The following is a 17,517-nucleotide window of genomic DNA, read 5'->3' as shown; positions in this document are numbered from 1 at the left end:
TCTGCCTCAGAGACGCTGGGCTGTCCGTTTCTTTCTAAAGCATTTGAGGACCTGTCATTTCTGATTTATGTTTTCAGGCATTGTCCCTCCCTCGTTTTAAACGTAGACTCTGGGGTTTGATTGCAATTTGCTTTTGTAATATAATTCCCACGTCTCTAGAGGTTTTCTCACTGTGGTTACATAATCTTTATTTTTTATTTTTTGATGATGGTTTGGGACTTGAACTCAGTCTTGCTCTTTAGTTTAGTTCTTTTTTTTTTTTTTTTTTTTTTGCTCAAGATTGACGCTCTACCACGTGAGTCACAGCTCCATTTCTAGGACATTTGGTGGTTAATTAGAGATAAGAGTCTCAAGAGTTCTCCTGCCGGAGCTGGCTTCAAAGCTCCATCTTTAGCTCTCAACCCCCCGAGTGGCTTGGATTACAGGCATGAACCACCACACCCGGCTGTCTCAGCTTTGATAAGCTGTTGGGTTAGTGCAGTGATGGGTTTGGGGGGGTCTCTGGCTCCTCGGGCTCAGGACACTGCTTGCAACATGGTCTTGTGAGAGGGAAGGAACCCCGAGTGTGTACGGAAATTTCTGAGAGCCCCTTTGTTGATCCTCTGTCTCCGCCAGCCGGTCTGGGAAGCTAGGCCATTCGAAGTCACTGTGGTTCCTTCCAGGTTTGGATCTGGACTCTCTGCTGTTCAATAGTGTAATATTCTCTAACCGATTCTTTGGGTCTGGTAGTTGTCACAGTAGCCAGCCTGCGATTTCCTCAGCTCCACTGTCCTTCTGCTGTGGGCTCATCAGCCTCTGTTGTTGCTGTAAACCTCCTGGGAGCTTCCTGTGGCCGTCCCCTCCCCTCCCCCCTCCCCCCCCTGCTACCCCTGGTAACCTTCCATGGTAGTTAAATGAGATTTCATTTTCTTTGTGAATTAAATATGTCATCTCCATTTGAGATGCTCCTGAACCTCAGGTGCTCTGTTTTGCCAAAATGAAAAGTATTTGCAGAGACCTTCCAACCACCCATTAACATCCCTGTTTCTTTTGACTAGGAGATGGAATGCTCTTGCGAGGAAAGCCTCCGAGCTCCCTCGCCTTCTTAGGGGCAGCGGTGGCTGACCATTGCGCCGTCTGTCCCTGCCGTGGCTCTTACTGACTGACTTTGGGATCCTGGGCGCTTGGCTTCTTTCTCTGCCTGCTCGGTTGAGACTCCTTCCTCTAGGAGCAGACAGTGACGCTTTGCGGTGTTCAGTGCCTTCGTGGGCATCAGATCCCCTCTCTACGTGACATCCAGCTCAAGGCTGGCGGTTGTGCCTTCTCCTCTTCCTTCTGTTCGTTTCCCCCTTTCCCCCTTGAGATCCAGAAGCAGCTCTCCTTGCCCCATCAGCAGCGACAGTGCCTTCAGGGGCCAAGAACTGTCTGGCCTTCTTCCAAAATTGGGAGCCATGGCCATATCCTGGGTTAGAATTCCACACCTCATCTTCCACCCTTCTGCCCCGTTGAGGACCAATCAAAGATCATCTTCCACCCTTTTGCCCCGTTGAGGACCAATCAAAGATCATCTTTCACCCTTCTGCCCCGTTGAGGACCAATCAAAGATCATCTTCCACCCTTCTGCCCTCTTGAGGACCAAAGATGAGCTTTTATGAGTTTCCATTGTAGAACTACAGCCATGTCCAGTACAAGGTTTGCAGCATTTTTGGAAGCGTGTGTGTGCGCGTGCACACGCGCGCACACACACTTGCTCCTGTCTTGGCCTAGGTGAAGAGGTGTGGATTTCCTCCCCCCCCCCCCAGGGGCCCTCTTATCAGCTCTATGGCACTTAGTTTTCTCTCCTGCCTCCTTCCAGGAGACAGGAGGTTGGGTAGGAGCTAAGCACACGCACCCCCCTCCCCCATTCCCAGGCTGCCCAGCAATTGAGCAGACAGCATCCCCTCTTGTGAATGGCCTCCTGCGAGTTGACTCAGGCTGTCTAAGGCTGTGGAAGCTGGTTTCTGCCCAGATGCCCACAGCATGGAGTGGGCAAGGCAGGCTTCAGGGGGACGATGAGAAGCGGCCGGCGAGGAAGGAGCTAGACGCTGCCTGTGGGCTCTGCCCCATCACGATTGTCTCCTCACAAACCGCCTGGGCCCCTGGGCGTCCTCACTGACCTGGGCACCCTTGCCTCGCTGCTCTGGGGAGCAGTGGGCTTCTGGTCTGAGCCGCCGCGTGTGCGGGTCCTTCCCGTCGGAGCACCTGCCCCCCTCGCCTCCCTCTGGGGACCCGCTCCTGCTGGCGTGGGCCGGGTGACCTTCCCCGTCCCGCGGCCTCGGCTCTGGGATCCCGGCCTTCACGGGGAGGACTCTTCCGGTAAACCCCGAGCGGCAGGTGTGTGCCTGTCCTCTTGAGCTCGTCCCGGTGCTCGGCCACTGAGCACTTTGCGAGGCACGCACAGCGTTCACACCGCATGGACACGCAGATAAAGGAACTGGGGGCTCCCGATCCCTCAGGAAGAAAGGCATTTGGCCTGGCCCTCAGGTGTGAGGTACTGGTGTGCCGCGTGCTAGGCCAGATCCTCTTCTTCCGGAGGGCCTGAAGCCTGGGTGCTTGCTTTTCCCTTCACTGTTTGCTTCTGACGTGACTGCTCTATCGGAGAAGCCCTTGGGCTATTAAGATATGGGCTAGTCATGTGAGAAAATCTCCCAACTTCCTAGTGTGGCGGCCTGCTTCCAGTGGATAGATAATAAAACAGCACAATAATTTGAATTCTTTATAATGGATGTGATTATAAATGATTTCCCTACTTACTCATATAAAGGGCTAAATGGAAGATGATTAGTGAGTTCTGTTTTCCGTTTCTCCTAAGGTGATTTCTTAATCTTCTCGACAAATTCCTGTGATACAGAAAAAGAAAACCCATTAAAAGTTACTTAAAACCTTTAAGAAGCTGCTTAAAGCTGTAGGAATGAGTAATCTTTCTGTCCCTTTAGTATATTATGGCACAGGAGAGAAAACAAATTATAGCCCACAGTTTTGCTGTGTTTTATTAACCCTGGGTCAACACTGCCTGGCTTTCTGACCACACTCTTATTATGGCCGATAGTTGTCATAAATGCACCGATGAGTGTACATTTAAAATATTTATCATTTTCCTGCCATGTTTTGCAGTGTTCCCCTTGAAAATTAGTATTCTCAGAGGGTCTAAATCCTTCTCAATTCCATTATTTAATATTGTTCTGTAATTTAATGATTAAAGAGTGTTATTTTATTTTTTTTACCTCTTTTATCCTTAAATCCTCCATCCCATAATCTCCTGTTCATGATGGTGGCTATCTAATGACTGAACAATTAATCTTTTGTTATTGAGTGAATGCTACATATTGTAATTAAAAAGATAGTATAGAAAGCCAAGGTAAATATATGCATGGTGTCCTCTGGGCCACAGTTCAAGAGGCCTCCAGGTACCTGTTTTTAATTATCCCTGACCTTACTCTTTTGTTGAGCAAAGACATCAAGCTCAGAGACTCAGTTAGGGAGCTGAATCATCAGTGAGACTGTGAAGAAGGCTCTTTCCCAAGTGCTGGGGGAAGGACTCGGGGGCTGGTTGTCCTCAGGGCATCTGGACACGTCTTTGGCAGCCTGTGGGGAGATCCGTTAGTACAGGTAGCACACCCTTCTGGAGCAGCGAACCGGGGGCATTGCCTTGCTACCATTTCCTATTTACTGGGTCACTTGTCAGAACGAAACACTGGTGAACGTGGCCACAAAATACTGTTTTGCCTTATCTTCCTAGTGAGTTTCCATGGGGAATCAATTCTGCGTTCAGGAACTGCAACATACACGTTACGGTGTATTCTTTGCAAAGTATGTCTTCCCCTCGTGGTGTACTCCCTTCTCCCTGCCCCCAACCCCAGGGAACAGGTAATCAGGATAAGATGATGAGGTGGGTGAAGGCTGGCTGGTTGATGGGGATGCCCTTGCGGAAGAGGGCTGGCAGAAGCCTGTTACCTCCAGCAGGGTTTGAGTGGAAGGAGAGAGCTCTGTGTGCCTCCCATAGTAGTGCTGAGGGTCCTTAGCGACTACAGGGCTCAGTCTGGGCTGGAAGAGGTAGAGATCCTCTGCGTTCCTGTGCCTGGCTGACTCACCGCTCTGTAATCCAGCCTCTGCATGTGAGCCCCTGCTTTCCTAAAGCGGGGTTCTCCTTTCCTGTGAATCCCTGGTTCCCGTAGAACAGGGACGCTTCAAGCTGACAGTTTGGGAAGGGAGCTTTAAGATCCTCTCTTCTTATCCTTTTTCCTCCCTTTATGATGTGGCTCCTGAATCGCTTTGTACATACGTGGCAGCCTTTTCTGAGTCAATAAATAGGAAAAGATAAATCATCACCCAGATTTTTCACTAGCGATCTAGCAGCCCTGTAGGTGCCGGGCAGCGATACAGACGCGGATTTCTGCTGCCAGGCGAGGTAGAGCGGGAGAAGGGGGTCGCAGAAAGCTGACTGCTCCGGTCAGAGAAGAGACTGAGCCAGGTGTGCCATCCCTCAAAAGAAAACACCCGAATCAACTGCGGTTATGGCCACTATCGTTTTGTTTAAGTAAGGATGCCCAGATCTTAACAGAAGAGGGATTCAGTCTCTTCATGGGGGAACAGATCTAAATTTTTAAAGCTTTCGTGGGCTGTAAATTCATATTTGACCCCCCCCCCACCCCAGCTGGCAGCTGTTGTTAGTGGCGTGCCCCAGGTTGCACTCAGGAATTGGGTTGCTGAACTCCTTCAGTCGGTGCCCTCCTTTCCGGCTTCTCCCGTCTGTATTGTGCCTTTTCAGTTGGTGGTGGTTTTTTGTTTTTTTTAAAATGCCTTTTGGTGACTTTACTCATGCACATATCCATTTAAGCAAAGATTTCCCAGCATCTGTTAAGGGCCAGATACTGTGGGAAGTGCTGAGCCCCTAGAATGGCATCCGGGTACCAGCTAGGGAGGGGAAGGTGACCTGCGAGGGGATTTGATGGATGGACACAGCCACCCCCTCAGTGAGGGGCAGGTCCTGGGAGATGCAGACCTGGAAAAGTCCCCGGGTCTAGGAGGGAAGACTGTCCGCTGCCTGCAGCCCCCGCCTCTCGTCCGTACTAGTCAGTGAAAGCCCACCACCGTTGCTGTGGAGACTTCTAACACTCCTGTTGTTCTTTTCCTAACAGTGGGTGCACACTCTTCACGCGCACACACACAGAACTACATACAAACACGAGCACCGACCACATTATCAAAACCCTGTCCCCTGAAACCTCCATACTGGTTTGGCACGATTTTAGAAGTTACCTAGTGAATGAGTTAAAAAGAGAAGCAAGGAAACTTAACATATAGTTGGCATTTTCCTGCTGGCATGAATACAATTGTTGGATGTCATTTTAAATAAGCCTTTTAAAGGTCATGTTAAAAATCATCTAAAAATCTATGTTGTAGAGCCCATGAAAGATCATGAATATGTACCTAGCTGATCGCAACCACTGCTCATATTTTCTAAATGGGCACTTGTGGCTTTGGGGAAAACACCCCTGTGCTTTGTCAAAAGTGCCTTGTTGGAGGACTTCATGTTAAGGACCAGGAACACTGTGACAGTGACATACGTCGGAGACACCTGTGCGGATGCTACCATGTGCTCTTTTCACAAGGTCGATGACACCCAGGTAGGTCTAGGTTCACATTCTTACAAGTATGAACTAGAAAGGAATGCAGAGCTAAATGAATCTCAATCCACCACCATTCCCCATCTCTTGTGCAAGTGCTCTGAGGTTTTGGGATCCGGCCACGATATGGTGAGGTGACACTGAAGATTTGCAAGTAGCCTCACAGAACTCCTTTATAGCCATCCACATGAAGTATCAGTGATTTCCATATTAACTGGCTGCTAGATAGGTAAATGATGCTTTGGTTACTGATACTAATTCTTGGGTATAAATGGGACTCTCACGAGAAGCTTTGCTTATCCTGGCTTTATGAACCGTGTGTTTGTCAAATTCTTAGACCATCCCAGATCCCAGAGCTGAATTATTTAATGTTCTTTGATGATCATGCCATTTCATTTTCCAATAAACATTATTTTCTTATTATTGTGTTTGTATTTAATTTCAAAGTTTTCTCTGATTTGCTCTAAATTGCTTCCTATAAATACAAAGAGAAAGCTAGCAGGTTTTTTTCTTCTGATGTTGGCAATTATCAGTGTCATTGTCATATTTACCCCAAATTTTATTGCACTTGGTAATGAGTTAGCTACCACCATGTGTCTGTTATTTGTCATGAGCGTGCTTTTGGGTCATTGTAGAACATCAAAGAGATTGTCCTTTCCTGATTACACTGTTTGCCTTCGTGTCCAGTGACATTTTCTCTTTCCTACTGTCAATTTTGGAAGCTGTTCCTCTTGAGCAGAATGCTCTTTTTGGGGACACATTTGCAAACAGGGATGTGGTGCCCATTTCTGAGCCCAACGTAGCCGTCAGAAGTTATTAGTACTATTAGACTGACTTGTGGTTATCTGCCCAGGAGAAACCCTGGCGGTCTTTTCTTAGCTTGTCCTGGCTTAGATCTTTTATGAGACCTTGCGTTGGTTGAAATTTATCTATCCCTTCTGTGATTGCGCCTGAAAATGACAACGATTATAGTGCTTTCCAAATAACTTCCAATTTGTGTGAACCGTGTTGTAGGGAAGGCAACACGGAAGATATGCTTTATTTCATTTGTGTAACTCAGAAGAATGAACTGGAAGCCAGGCTCTGGGAGAAGCCCGTTTTAATTCATTTCTGTGGCTTCTTGGTGATTCTCCTGTTTAATTGGATCGCCCTTCAGAGTCACAGACAGGAAGAGACCTGGAGTCCTCTGCCCGCGAGTGGCCCGCGCCTACGTCCCTGTCAGAGTGCACAACTTCTATTAAACCGAAGCCGGGGAGCCCCGCGTTGGACGTTCATTTCCAGTGGGTTCGGCGGCCTCTACGGGCAGTCCTTTTGTGGAATGTTCGCTCACGTTTTCTGCTAGCCAGGAGGCTTAGGTGGGATACACGGATGAGGAGTAAAAACCCCGTGAACACGGCTCTGCCTGGCCTTTTCCACTTCCGGCCGTGCTTACGGAACCCACCCTCCGTGGTGTTCCCCGGAACCCTTCCTGAGGGACCCCCGTGATGCCTGGTTGCAGGGAGGCCCTGCCGAGCCGGTGAGGACCCGGCGGGGTCCGTCCTGGAGAGTCCGGGTCCGCCCGCTCAGGGTTGCGGCGGGGAAGTACACGGCAGATGGGACAAGCCCGTGTCTAAGTGGGAAATGGAACCCACGAGGTCTGGGTTGATTTGCTGCAAGGACTGGTTGGAGTGGTGATGGAGGCCGTGCAGGGCTTAGCGCACCAGCCAGGCAAGGCTGGGAGCCGGGAGCCTGGCTTCCAGCACCCGTGTCCTGGCGCTGGGGGCTGTGAGCAGCAGGGCGAGCACAGGGAAGGGGCCCCGCAGGCAGAGGGGGCGCCCTTGGTGTTCCCACGCGCTTCCCCTCGGAGCCCTCTCTTTGAAGACACTGGGCAGACTCCCCTGCTGCCTGTCCAGCTGCAGGGTGGGGGGGGCGAGGACGGGAGGGGGGGTTGGCCAGCCTCCAGGCAGTCTGTGGTGAGCTTTCATTGGCGGCAGCAGTGCTTACAGGCCTGCCTCAGCCTGTACGCGCGTTCTGTGCGTGCCTACCCCGTCTCTCTCTCGTTTCCCTGATGCTCCACGTGGAATTAGATTCTCCCTCAGCTTCAGTCAGTTCTGGGTTTACAACAGTGCGCCGCCTGGCACCCCCTCTGACTGCTAAAAGGGCTGCCTGTGACTCAGTCCAGCCATCGCGTCTGGCTGCCTGCCGTTTGACACAAGCCAGCCCGGGTGGGCCCAGGTGACCCTCCTGCCAGAGTGGCTTTGCTCAGCTTCTCCTGTCCGGATCGTCTCGTCTTTCTGAGAGTGTTTGGCTCTGCCCCCGATCTTCCAAAGATGGAACACTTAGTGTGAAAGGAGAATTTGTGGAGCATATATGTTTTAGCTCAGAAACCTTCAAATGGCACCCTTTTAATAGGCGTTTTTCTCCAGAAATATGTAAATTAATAATTGCTTCATGCATTATTCAAGAAAAATTTATTTTGTATCACCGATAGCTCGCCTAATCTTATATAAAAGATATGCTAATGGATTTAATTAAAATAATTATCCTGAATAATGTAGCCTGAACTTTACCCTAAAATAGTATCTATTACTCATCAGCAGTAGTAATATTTTTAGCTGGAGACACTTACAATGTTAAGCTGATGCTCACTAGAAAGTGCATTTTTTTTGGGTTTTTGTTTTACAGTTTGTATTAAGCTGGCATTCTCGTGAGAAGCTTAGCAATTAAACTTGCTTAGAGGATAAAATTTATTTAATTTCTTTAACCCAAACTGTTTAGTAATTGGGGAACTTTTAGCACTTTCTGCCCTCTCAGAGTTCTTCCACGAGTTTCCCCCTTCTTCTCTCAAAAACTTTGGTTTCACTGTGTTCTTTGTGCGCGTGACCCGGCCAGGAGCTCCCTTTCCTTCCTAGGAGAGACGATTGCTGACTGCATGAGTCCTGTTTGCTCAGACATCAGGAAAAGAACCTGGGTTTAGGCGGGATGCCCGTCAGCTGGCTGGCTGTGCATCTTCTCATACAAGTAGAGTTAACTCTGCCGTCACGCAGGATTTTCTCGCATTCCGTTTCTGCACTCCCGCGCTCTCCCCCGCCTCGCACTCGGTGCTCCGTGCTGGGATCTTCGGTGCATTGCGCTGCCCTGAATGTGTGCGCGGATTCAGTACCGTGGGGTCAGCGCCCGAGAGTGACGTCGTCCTCAGAGCCTTGGGAGCGGGCCTTTCCATCCCGCCGTGGACACACCGGAGCTTCAAAGGGAAACTCGAGGGAGGCCTTAAACTGCTATCACGTTCATTTTGTTGGGTTTAAAAATAATTAGGAAGAAGTCACGTGCTTGAAAAGCCAATATCTGTTCGTGATTCGCGTAGGACTTGGTGATTGGGAGGAGAGTTGGCGATGTTGTTCGGCGACGTTGTGCAGGTGTTGGCGCAGGGCTCTTCTGCGTTGGCTGGGGCCGGATCCGGGTCCCCGGCTCTGTGAGGAGAGGGAGAGGCTCTCCCTCCACCCAGCTCCTCATGCCTGGGATCATACCACAGCCTAGTCCTCTGCTCCACCCTCTCCACAGTCCCGGGAGATGGATGGGTGGCTGTCCCTCTGCAGTGCCCGGGGAGCAGGGAGGCCGGCTCCTCACCGGACATGAAGACCCGCACTGAAATAGGAAAAGTCCTGAAGATCACGCGAGGCCAGCCAAAGCCTTCGGCGCCTTCGGCACCTTTGGTGTCTCCCGTCCGTGCCTCTGTGTGCCGGGAAGGGCCGGGCTTCCAGTGGAAGTTTCCCGTGGATGAAGCTTGCGGTTTGATCTGCTCAGGACGGCAGTCTCCTCGGCGGGCGTTCCAGTGAGTAGGTTCACTTGGGGTCTCCAGCTGGGAGCTGTCCGTGTCAGGGTTGTGCCGGAAGCCCGAGTCGAGCTCATCACCTGCACAAAGTGTTTTCTTCTCCCAGTGGCCTCCGGAGGCGGGTCGTATTGATCCCTGGTTTTGCTGGTGTCAGGGCTGCTGTGAGCGTCTGGACTTGTATTGATAGAAGCGTCTCTGTAAGGTTCTGCCCAGTGCTGTCCACCCGCAGAGAAGTGCCCGACGTCTATACCGGGCGCACCGTCTATGGACCATCCTCTGGAAGTGAGGGCCGTCCCCTCCCTCGAGGGAGGCATGGATTCTGTACAGCAGCCGGGTCCGCAGAGGACGCAGGAGCTTTGCTGCTCTGCGGTGGAGCCCACCGTGCTGGAAACGCATGACAGGACACCAGTGTGCAGAGTGGGCGAGACAAGACGCGATCCTTTGTGTGGAGTCGGGTGCTGGGGGCGTGGCGTGTGATCCTTAGCGTGGGTGGGCGATGGCGGCGTGTCACGCGGTCCTTCGCGTGGCCGGGCGCCGGCACCGGCCCGCGTGGAGTCGGGTGCTGGCGGCGTGGCTCTGCGAGGGGGCGCCCCGCTGCCGTGTGCCAGCCCCCCGCGGGTGGGGCGTGTCCTTCCTCTCTCCACTCTGACGTGGGACGGGTACGGCTGCACTCCTGCGAGGACTGGGACGGCACCGGCACCTCTCAGTCATTTGCCCGTCGTGGAGGTTGGCCGTGCTCCGTGGGCTCTGTGAGGGCAGAGGGTGGAAGCGATCCTCGGGGTGCCGTCTGCAGTGTGTGTGGGGGGTGCCTCGCGGTGCTGGCTGTCATCCCTGAGTCCTGGAGAAGCGAGGTCTCCGCTAAGCAGGGGGGTCAGCCGCTGGCCGAGGCGGCCTGTGGGGGAGTGCAGGGACAGTGTCTGGACGAGGGGACTGCTTGACAAAGTGGACTTGGTGAAGCCTGCGTGGAGGGGTCCCCCAGAGTGGACCTCTCACCGGGAGGCGAGGCACGACCCAGGACACCCCGGGGGTGCTGGCCAGGTCTCCCTCCCCTTTCCCAGGGGCAGAGGTGTGCAGTTGCCCGGGAGGGCCAGCGAGGAATAGACAGAGGGGCCCCGTGTGGGGGCCGAGAGGCCAGTCAGGAGGCTGCACCAGGACTCGGGGGGACTGCAGGCACGTGACCGGGTGGTGTCCGCAGAAGGGAGGAGGTGGCAGAGCCAGGGGGGAGGAGCATGAGGGTGGCCTGCGCCCGGCTTCTCCGCAGGGGGGTGGCTGAGAGGAAGAGGAGCGTCTTGGGAGATGTCATGTCTGGGTGCCGGTGACGCGGCTTCGGGGGGCGGGGGTGGGGTGAGGGTGGGGAGAAGCAGGCCAGGTGCCCACCGGGGCCGAGAGTGGCGGGGTACATGGCGGCCCGTCCAGTGGCTGGCCTGGCCGGAGGGGAGGCCCCCGGAGGAGCAGCCAGGGTGAGGGGTCCCTGGAGCCGGGGGCCGTGCCCGGGGTGCCGGGGGAGGGGCGGGACTGAAGATGGCGGCTGGGAAGCCAGCGCCCTGGGCTCCCGGGGAGGGGTGGCGGCAGCGCGGTGGGCAGGGCCAGGGGGCGTCGGGGTCGGGGTCGGGTCTGTGCTCAGCCTCGTCCCCACAGGGTGACACGCAGCGCTCCGCTCGCTCCTGTGCCCCGCTCCCCGGCCCGCGGGGACCCGGCTCATCGGGCAGAGGCCCCACAGCGCAACTTGGGCCTCCGTGGCGGTCTGGTTTGCCGCTGTCAGCCCCGTCCCTGAGGAGTGGAGGTTATGAAGCGGCCGAAGGCGAGGGACACTTTGTGGGGTACGGAATAAAATGCAGGCAGCCTGTTCATCCCTTCCCCTCTGGAAATCCATCAGACGACCAAACGAGGCACTTCAGGAGACTGAGCAATCAGCCTGGGCAGGTGCTTATTATTAAATGTCATGATAAATATTTTCCAAGCTAAGTCTGAGGTAATCCAAGCCGAACGTCTGAAACCAGAATGAAATTATATATATATATATAATATATATATATACACACACATATATATATATAAAATTACATACATATTATACGTATATAATCTTGTCTTCAATCACAACCTGCAGGAGTTGATTGGAATCCCTTGGTCTGTTCCGCACTGAAAGATAGGGTTGACTCTTACAAGGAGTTGGGGGTGTACGGGTGAAAATCACCCTGCTGTCCGCAGTGGCGGCCTGGGGGTAAAGATGCCCCCCCTGCGCTCTGTTCGTGGTGAGGCCGGAACGGGGTGTTTGCTGGGGGGCGGGCTGCTGCACGTGCGAGCTTTGGGGATCCCATCGATCGCGCCGTCACGGCCTCATCTGTAAGAGGGGTGGCCTTGCACCGCCCTGCCGAGCATGTCCTGAGCACCCAAGGTGTCAGTGCTGGTCGCCGAGCTTCTGGAACGTGTCAGATGGGTAGCTGTTGCGTGGGTAGATTAGGCACTTAAACTCCTCTGCGGCGATTGAATCTGGCTATGTAAGTCGACGCTTTCCTGGCCTGCGTACAAGCTAGGTATGGATCTATGTCCAGGCAATATACTTAATTGTCGCTTCTTCCTCCATGGAGACCCTGGGCCGGCCCTCATCTCCCCTCCCGGTAGCTGCTGCTATTTCCTGCGTCTCTGAAGTTTGAGCTTTTACAGAAATGGAATCACACAGTGTATGGCTTTTGAGTTTGGCTTACTGTTCTACTTATACAAGTGCAGCTCAGGTTCATCTGTGTGTGTGTGTGTGGGGGGGGGGAGGTTCCTCAGGGAATTTGGGGTGCTGTCTAGCTCCATTATGGATATCGCACAGGCACAGTTTCCTTTTCACCTCTCCAGGGAGAAGTACCCAGGGCCGCGCTCCTTCGTCCTGCGACCGTGCAGGTCTCCCAGGAAGAAGTTGCTAAGTTCTTTCCTAAGCTGGCATTGCCACGGATGCATGCAGTTGGTCTGTTCCAGCTGGTGTCGGTTTTGATGGGTGTAGTGGTACCTGTCTGTGGTTGTTGTTTGTATTTCCTGAGGTGTGATACCAAACATCTTCAGGTGTGTATTTGAATCCCTCTTTCTTCCCTAGAGAAGAGCTTCAGGTCTTCTGTCTATTCTTCCTCAGTACCAGAGATTGTTTCATTATGGAGCTTGAAGTCTTTTTACATCTTAGATACAAGCTTTTACCAGGAGCTGATTTGTTGCTAGTGTCTGCTCTTTCATCAGAAAGGCATCTTTCCCGGTCTGAGCTCTTGTTTTGCATGGATGTTTTCTTTTGTAAACTGCAGTTAGGATTGTGTCTGAGAAATCTTTGCTTGGCCCCAAGTTCACAAGTATTTTCTTCTGGAAGCATTGTTGTCCCGAGTTGCTCATTTGAAACCTAGCATGTATTTGAAGTGAGTGTCCGTGCGGTGTGCGAGTTAGAGAATGGGAGTTGTTTGGCAGTGATGTTAGGAGACTGGGCTTTGCTAGCAATCCACTGAGCATGTGTGTGCAGGGCGGTGTTCACAAGGTGAGTTTCTGTCTACTTCCTTCTGGAGAGCAGTGGTATCCATTGTCTACATAAGAGGTATGGTGTTGTTCTGCGTCTCAAGTGTCATCTGTTCTCTTTTCCGTTTGATTCTGAGCTTTCCTGCAATCCCTTGAAGTGTCTGTTGTGAACCTGATGTCATTCAGGGGGATAGAGCTGATCCTGGTACAGGAGTCCCTCAGCATCACCGGTCAGAGCACATCGTATCAGGAATGCCACTCAACAGGTAGAACCAAAGTCTTAGAGTCCCTGACTTCTCTCAAATTGAATTTCCTTTGCTTAGCTCACTTCTAGCTGTGTGAACATGAGCAAAATAATTAATATCTCCATCACAGTTTCTTCCCCCAGCTAACAACTCCACAGGAGTTTTGTTAGAATTAACAACAAAATATTATACAAGGGTCCTGCTATCACCCAGTGCATAGCAGGCCACTGCGTCTATCACTGCCATTACTCTCAGGGTTTTCTAGAAGATGGAGAATATTAGTGTAGGAGGTAAGTTTACTAAAGAACACAATGGGGTTATACCAGTAGAGCAAAACACTTTTGGGGACTGTCACAAAAACAGTCATGTTAGTGGTTGCTGTTGCTGTAATAAGAGGAATGCTGTAGGGAACAGGCCTTTGTTTTGTTATGTGAGGCTTTGGGAAGGGAGGAAAACCACGCACCTGCTCAACCCCTTGCTCTACAGGTGGTAAATGTTAGTTTCCATTAATTATTATGTGTCAACACAACTGTGTAAGAAACGACCATTTTCTTGGACCCGACCTTTGGCTTTGTTCTGTTTGCATTGTGGTTTGCCCCCAGCCCTTCTCCTGGAAGGCGTCCTTCTCTTCTTGTTTCCCGCTGGTTCTTCATTGGAATTACGAGTTCTCGTTGGCATTTGTCAGCCTGCTCAGCCTCCTTCTGTGTTCTGGTCTGCAGGGCGCGGCACTGAAATACCTGCCCACGATTGTCAACGATGTGAAGCTGGTGTTTGACCCCAAGGAGCTCAGGTAGGTAGCGTGGGTTGGGAGTGGGCGCATAGCATTGCCACATGGGGCCTCAAGCCAGGCACCGGGTACACAGGGAAGCCTGGCATCCTTGTCGCGACCACGTCAGTCGGTGCTTGGATCATTCCAGAATGCATGCTGCTGATGTATCAGTGACCCCTTGCTCCATGGGACTTCCTTTGGCAAAGCTGTCGCCCATCCACAGAGTGACATTTGCGGAGGATGGTTGCTGCCCAGTGGGAATGTGACACAACTTTGGCATTTTGCACACTTCAGGGTTTGGATTTGAACATGTGGGTGTTGGTTTAAGTCTCCAGCACCTGGCGCCTATACAGAGAGCCTTCCCAGTCCCGTGTCAACCCCCTTTCTGTGCAGCAATGTTCAGCTTCTCTTTGTGAGCTCCAAATTGAGAGCTGGGGCCCACAGGAAGAATGATCAGAAGTTGTCATCTATGGAAATGCTAAAGTCAAAACTCCCCCAAACAAGCTATGAGGAAGGAGGGCACTGTGCCTTCTGGCTGCGAGAGGCGGGGGCCAGAGCCCCCTTTATACTAACAGTGAGTCCCTCCCCTGAGGGATTCCACTGCAGGTCAGAATCGCATGGCCCTTGTCTGCTTTTTTCTCCCTTGGTTTTGGTGTGATGTAATGAATGACTTGCAGGGGCAGGCGAATGGCGCCCAGTGTATCAGTCCTCAGAGATCTCCCAGATATTAGGAAGTGTCCCTCTGCCCCTGAGTGGCCAACTCGATTACAGACAGCCCTTTTCCTGTCCTGTGTGACCATCCTGGCCCTCTCATCTCCCGGAACGGTGGGATGGGAGCATCTGGGGCGACACTGACTTAGGCCCAGCACCCAGCGGGGAAACAGTAACTTCCTTCTGGGGTCCCCACCATGGGTTTATAGCTTTGTGTGCCCCAAACAATAGAAGGAGGAAGCCATGGGCCCTGGGCAGTGTGCATGGACTCCTTTCCTTCCAGTGTGGCTCTTCAGATGACAGCCTGGGAGCCCCCTGGGAAGGCGTTAGGAAAATCCCATCCCGTGTGCTTCCCTGCCCTTCCAGAGGAGGGCGCTGGCTCATGTATTGGCTGGAGCCTTCCAGATATTTCTGATGCACATTTGAGAAGCTCAGAGATGGCTGGAGCCATGGTCTGGCCATTGTCCTCGCTGGGCACCAGAGGCCATTAATACCCATTAATGGGTGCTCACACCACCAACTTGGAACTTCAAGAAGATGTGCTTCTCCATGCTGCCTGCTCTTGTTCTGTAAGCATGCATGTCCTTCTCTAGTGCCTCCTATGCTGACTTCACGAGTCACCTTAAAATCATGCAAATGTATTTCCCTATTGAGAAAACACATTCATGGTTTTATAGGACATGACCACCAAATAACCAGAAGGGTTTCCATCCCAGCGTGTGCACGCACGCACACACACACACAAACAGAGATCAACCTTGTCTTCTGTGTGACCAGATCCAGCATTGCAGACATGTTATTTTCTATGTCATGACATCCTCTCCTGCATTATAATTTTTAGCATCTTTTGGCCATTTGGGTCTGGTCCATCATTTACATCAGCCCAGCAGTAGACATTATGTGTGTCTACTCCCGGCTTGCTCCAAGCACTATCCCTGTGATAGTCAATTAATCTTTCCTACAGTGGCATGATACTGGTCCTATTATTAATATGATTTTGCTTAGCCATTATATATCAATGGCCACTTGGCCCTGGTTCAAGGCCATCTTGGCCTTCTGATTACAAAGAAAACAGGGCTCTAGTCTTTAAGCTCCCCAAGGGCTCTTGGATTGTGTCAATTTTTAGATCATTACAAAGTATGGTGGAATAAGATTTTCTGTCACCTAATTGTAGAAAGTGCCCCAATTACCATTAGGAAAGTTAAACAAGTGGAATTACTTCATCATGTGTTTTCTTAAAAACTTTAAAAAAAAAAGTATTATCCAGTTACCCTCCAAGAGGTCAAATGAGCATTCTGGCAGTACATTTTCTTTTTTTTTTTTTTTTTTTTTGGCCAGTCCTGGGCCTTGGACTCAGGGTCTGAGCACTGTCCCTGGCTTCTTCCCGCTCAAGGCTAGCACTCTGCCACTTGAGCCACAGCGCCGCTTCTGGCCGTTTTCTGTATATATGGTGCTGGAGAATCGAACCTAGGGCCTCGTGTATCCGAGGCAGGCACTCTTGCCACTAGGCTATATCCCCAGCCCCTTTTTTTTTTTTTAATTCCACTTTTTTTTTTTTTTTTTTTGGCCAGTCCTGCGGCTTGGACTCAGGGCCTGAGCACTGTCCCTGGTTTCCTTTTTCCTCACTCTGCCACTTGAGCCACAGCGCCACTTCTGGCTGTTTTCTATATATGTGGTGCTGGAGAATCGAACCCAGGGCTTCATGTATACGAGTGGCAAGCTCTCTTGCCACTAGGCCATATTCCCAGCCCCTGGCAGTACATTTTCATGTCAGTTTTTCCAAACTTCCTCCACAGTATGAATTAGCATTTCATAGAATCTGCAATTTGGCCAAAGAAACAATATCTCATGAAACCCACAATGTACATTTTTGTTGCATTTCTTTATAAGGTCAGTTGTCTATTTGTAAAAGTAAAAAAAAAAATTTAAACATGTTATTTCCATGCTGTGGAAATAATGCCTGTTTTAGAGTGTTCAATTCAATGTTTTTTTATTATGCTTACTAAACTGTGCCATCATCAGTGCAGAGTCCAAGTCTGTCACATTTTTATTATTCCCGTGATACCCTTTGTGCCATTTTCTCGTCATTTCCCATCTCCTCCCTTAGGCACTGGGTCTGGGTTTATCTGTTCTGCTCCTTTCATAGAAATAGAGTCAACAGTGCTCAGCCTTCACTTATTGTGTTTTCAAGGTTCATCTGCGCCGTGGCAAGATCAGGGCCCCTCTTTTCTTTGGATGAGCTATGGGATTGGTTACATGGCATTTCGTTTTGCCATTCAACAGCTGATGGCTGTCAGCACCTTTTGAGTGCTGGGAATCATCTTCCTTTGTCCTGTTCAAGTTTTTGTATACTTGGAGACATCTTTTCTCTCCTCCTTCCCCCATTCCCTCTTTTTCTTTTTCTCTCCCTTTTCACATCCTTCCCCACCCTTCCTCGGTCTTTGCCCTCCTTCGCTCCCTCCTACCATTCCCTCCCTTGCCTTTCTCTGTCCCTTTTCTCCCTTCCTCTCTCCATTCCTCCCTCTTACAATCTCTTCCCTGCTCCTCCCCTTTCCTATCCTTGTCTTGTCTTCCCTCCCTCCCTTCTTCCCTCCTTCCCCTCCTGCCACCTTTCCCCCTTCCTTTCTTCCCAAGGAACAGAGTTGCTGGTTCATAGAGTAACTGGGTATAACTCTGCTTTCCACACTGTCTGCACAGTTTACATTCTCAGCCCCATGGTAAGACCTACCTACCAACACTGCTTATTGCCTCTCATCTGAGAGACATAGACATTTTTAGTGATGATAAAGACAGTCAAGATGGTTTTTCTGAGTGGGACTTTGGACAGTATTGTATAGGTTTTTTTTCTGTGGA

The 17,517-nt window shown here is 51.2% G+C and overlaps 1 protein-coding gene across 3 annotated transcripts in view; it reads left to right on the top strand.

Moving 5' to 3' along the window:
* The window catches only part of Dock1 (dedicator of cytokinesis 1), a 407,862-nt gene that overhangs the window by 120,410 nt on the left and 269,935 nt on the right, over positions 1–17,517 (top strand). For all 3 annotated transcript variants that reach the window (XM_048338032.1, XM_048338033.1, XM_048338031.1), the window contains exon 24: positions 13,904–13,974. In XM_048338032.1, the coding sequence (XP_048193989.1) occupies positions 13,904–13,974 (71 nt within the window). The remainder of the gene's footprint in view (positions 1–13,903; positions 13,975–17,517) is intronic.

This window comes from Perognathus longimembris, chromosome 2, assembly GCF_023159225.1.
Source record: "Perognathus longimembris pacificus isolate PPM17 chromosome 2, ASM2315922v1, whole genome shotgun sequence".
Lineage (NCBI taxonomy): Eukaryota > Metazoa > Chordata > Mammalia > Rodentia > Heteromyidae > Perognathus > Perognathus longimembris.
The sequence above is the reverse complement of the archived record's forward strand: the minus strand, read 5'-3'. Positions and strand labels throughout refer to the sequence as shown.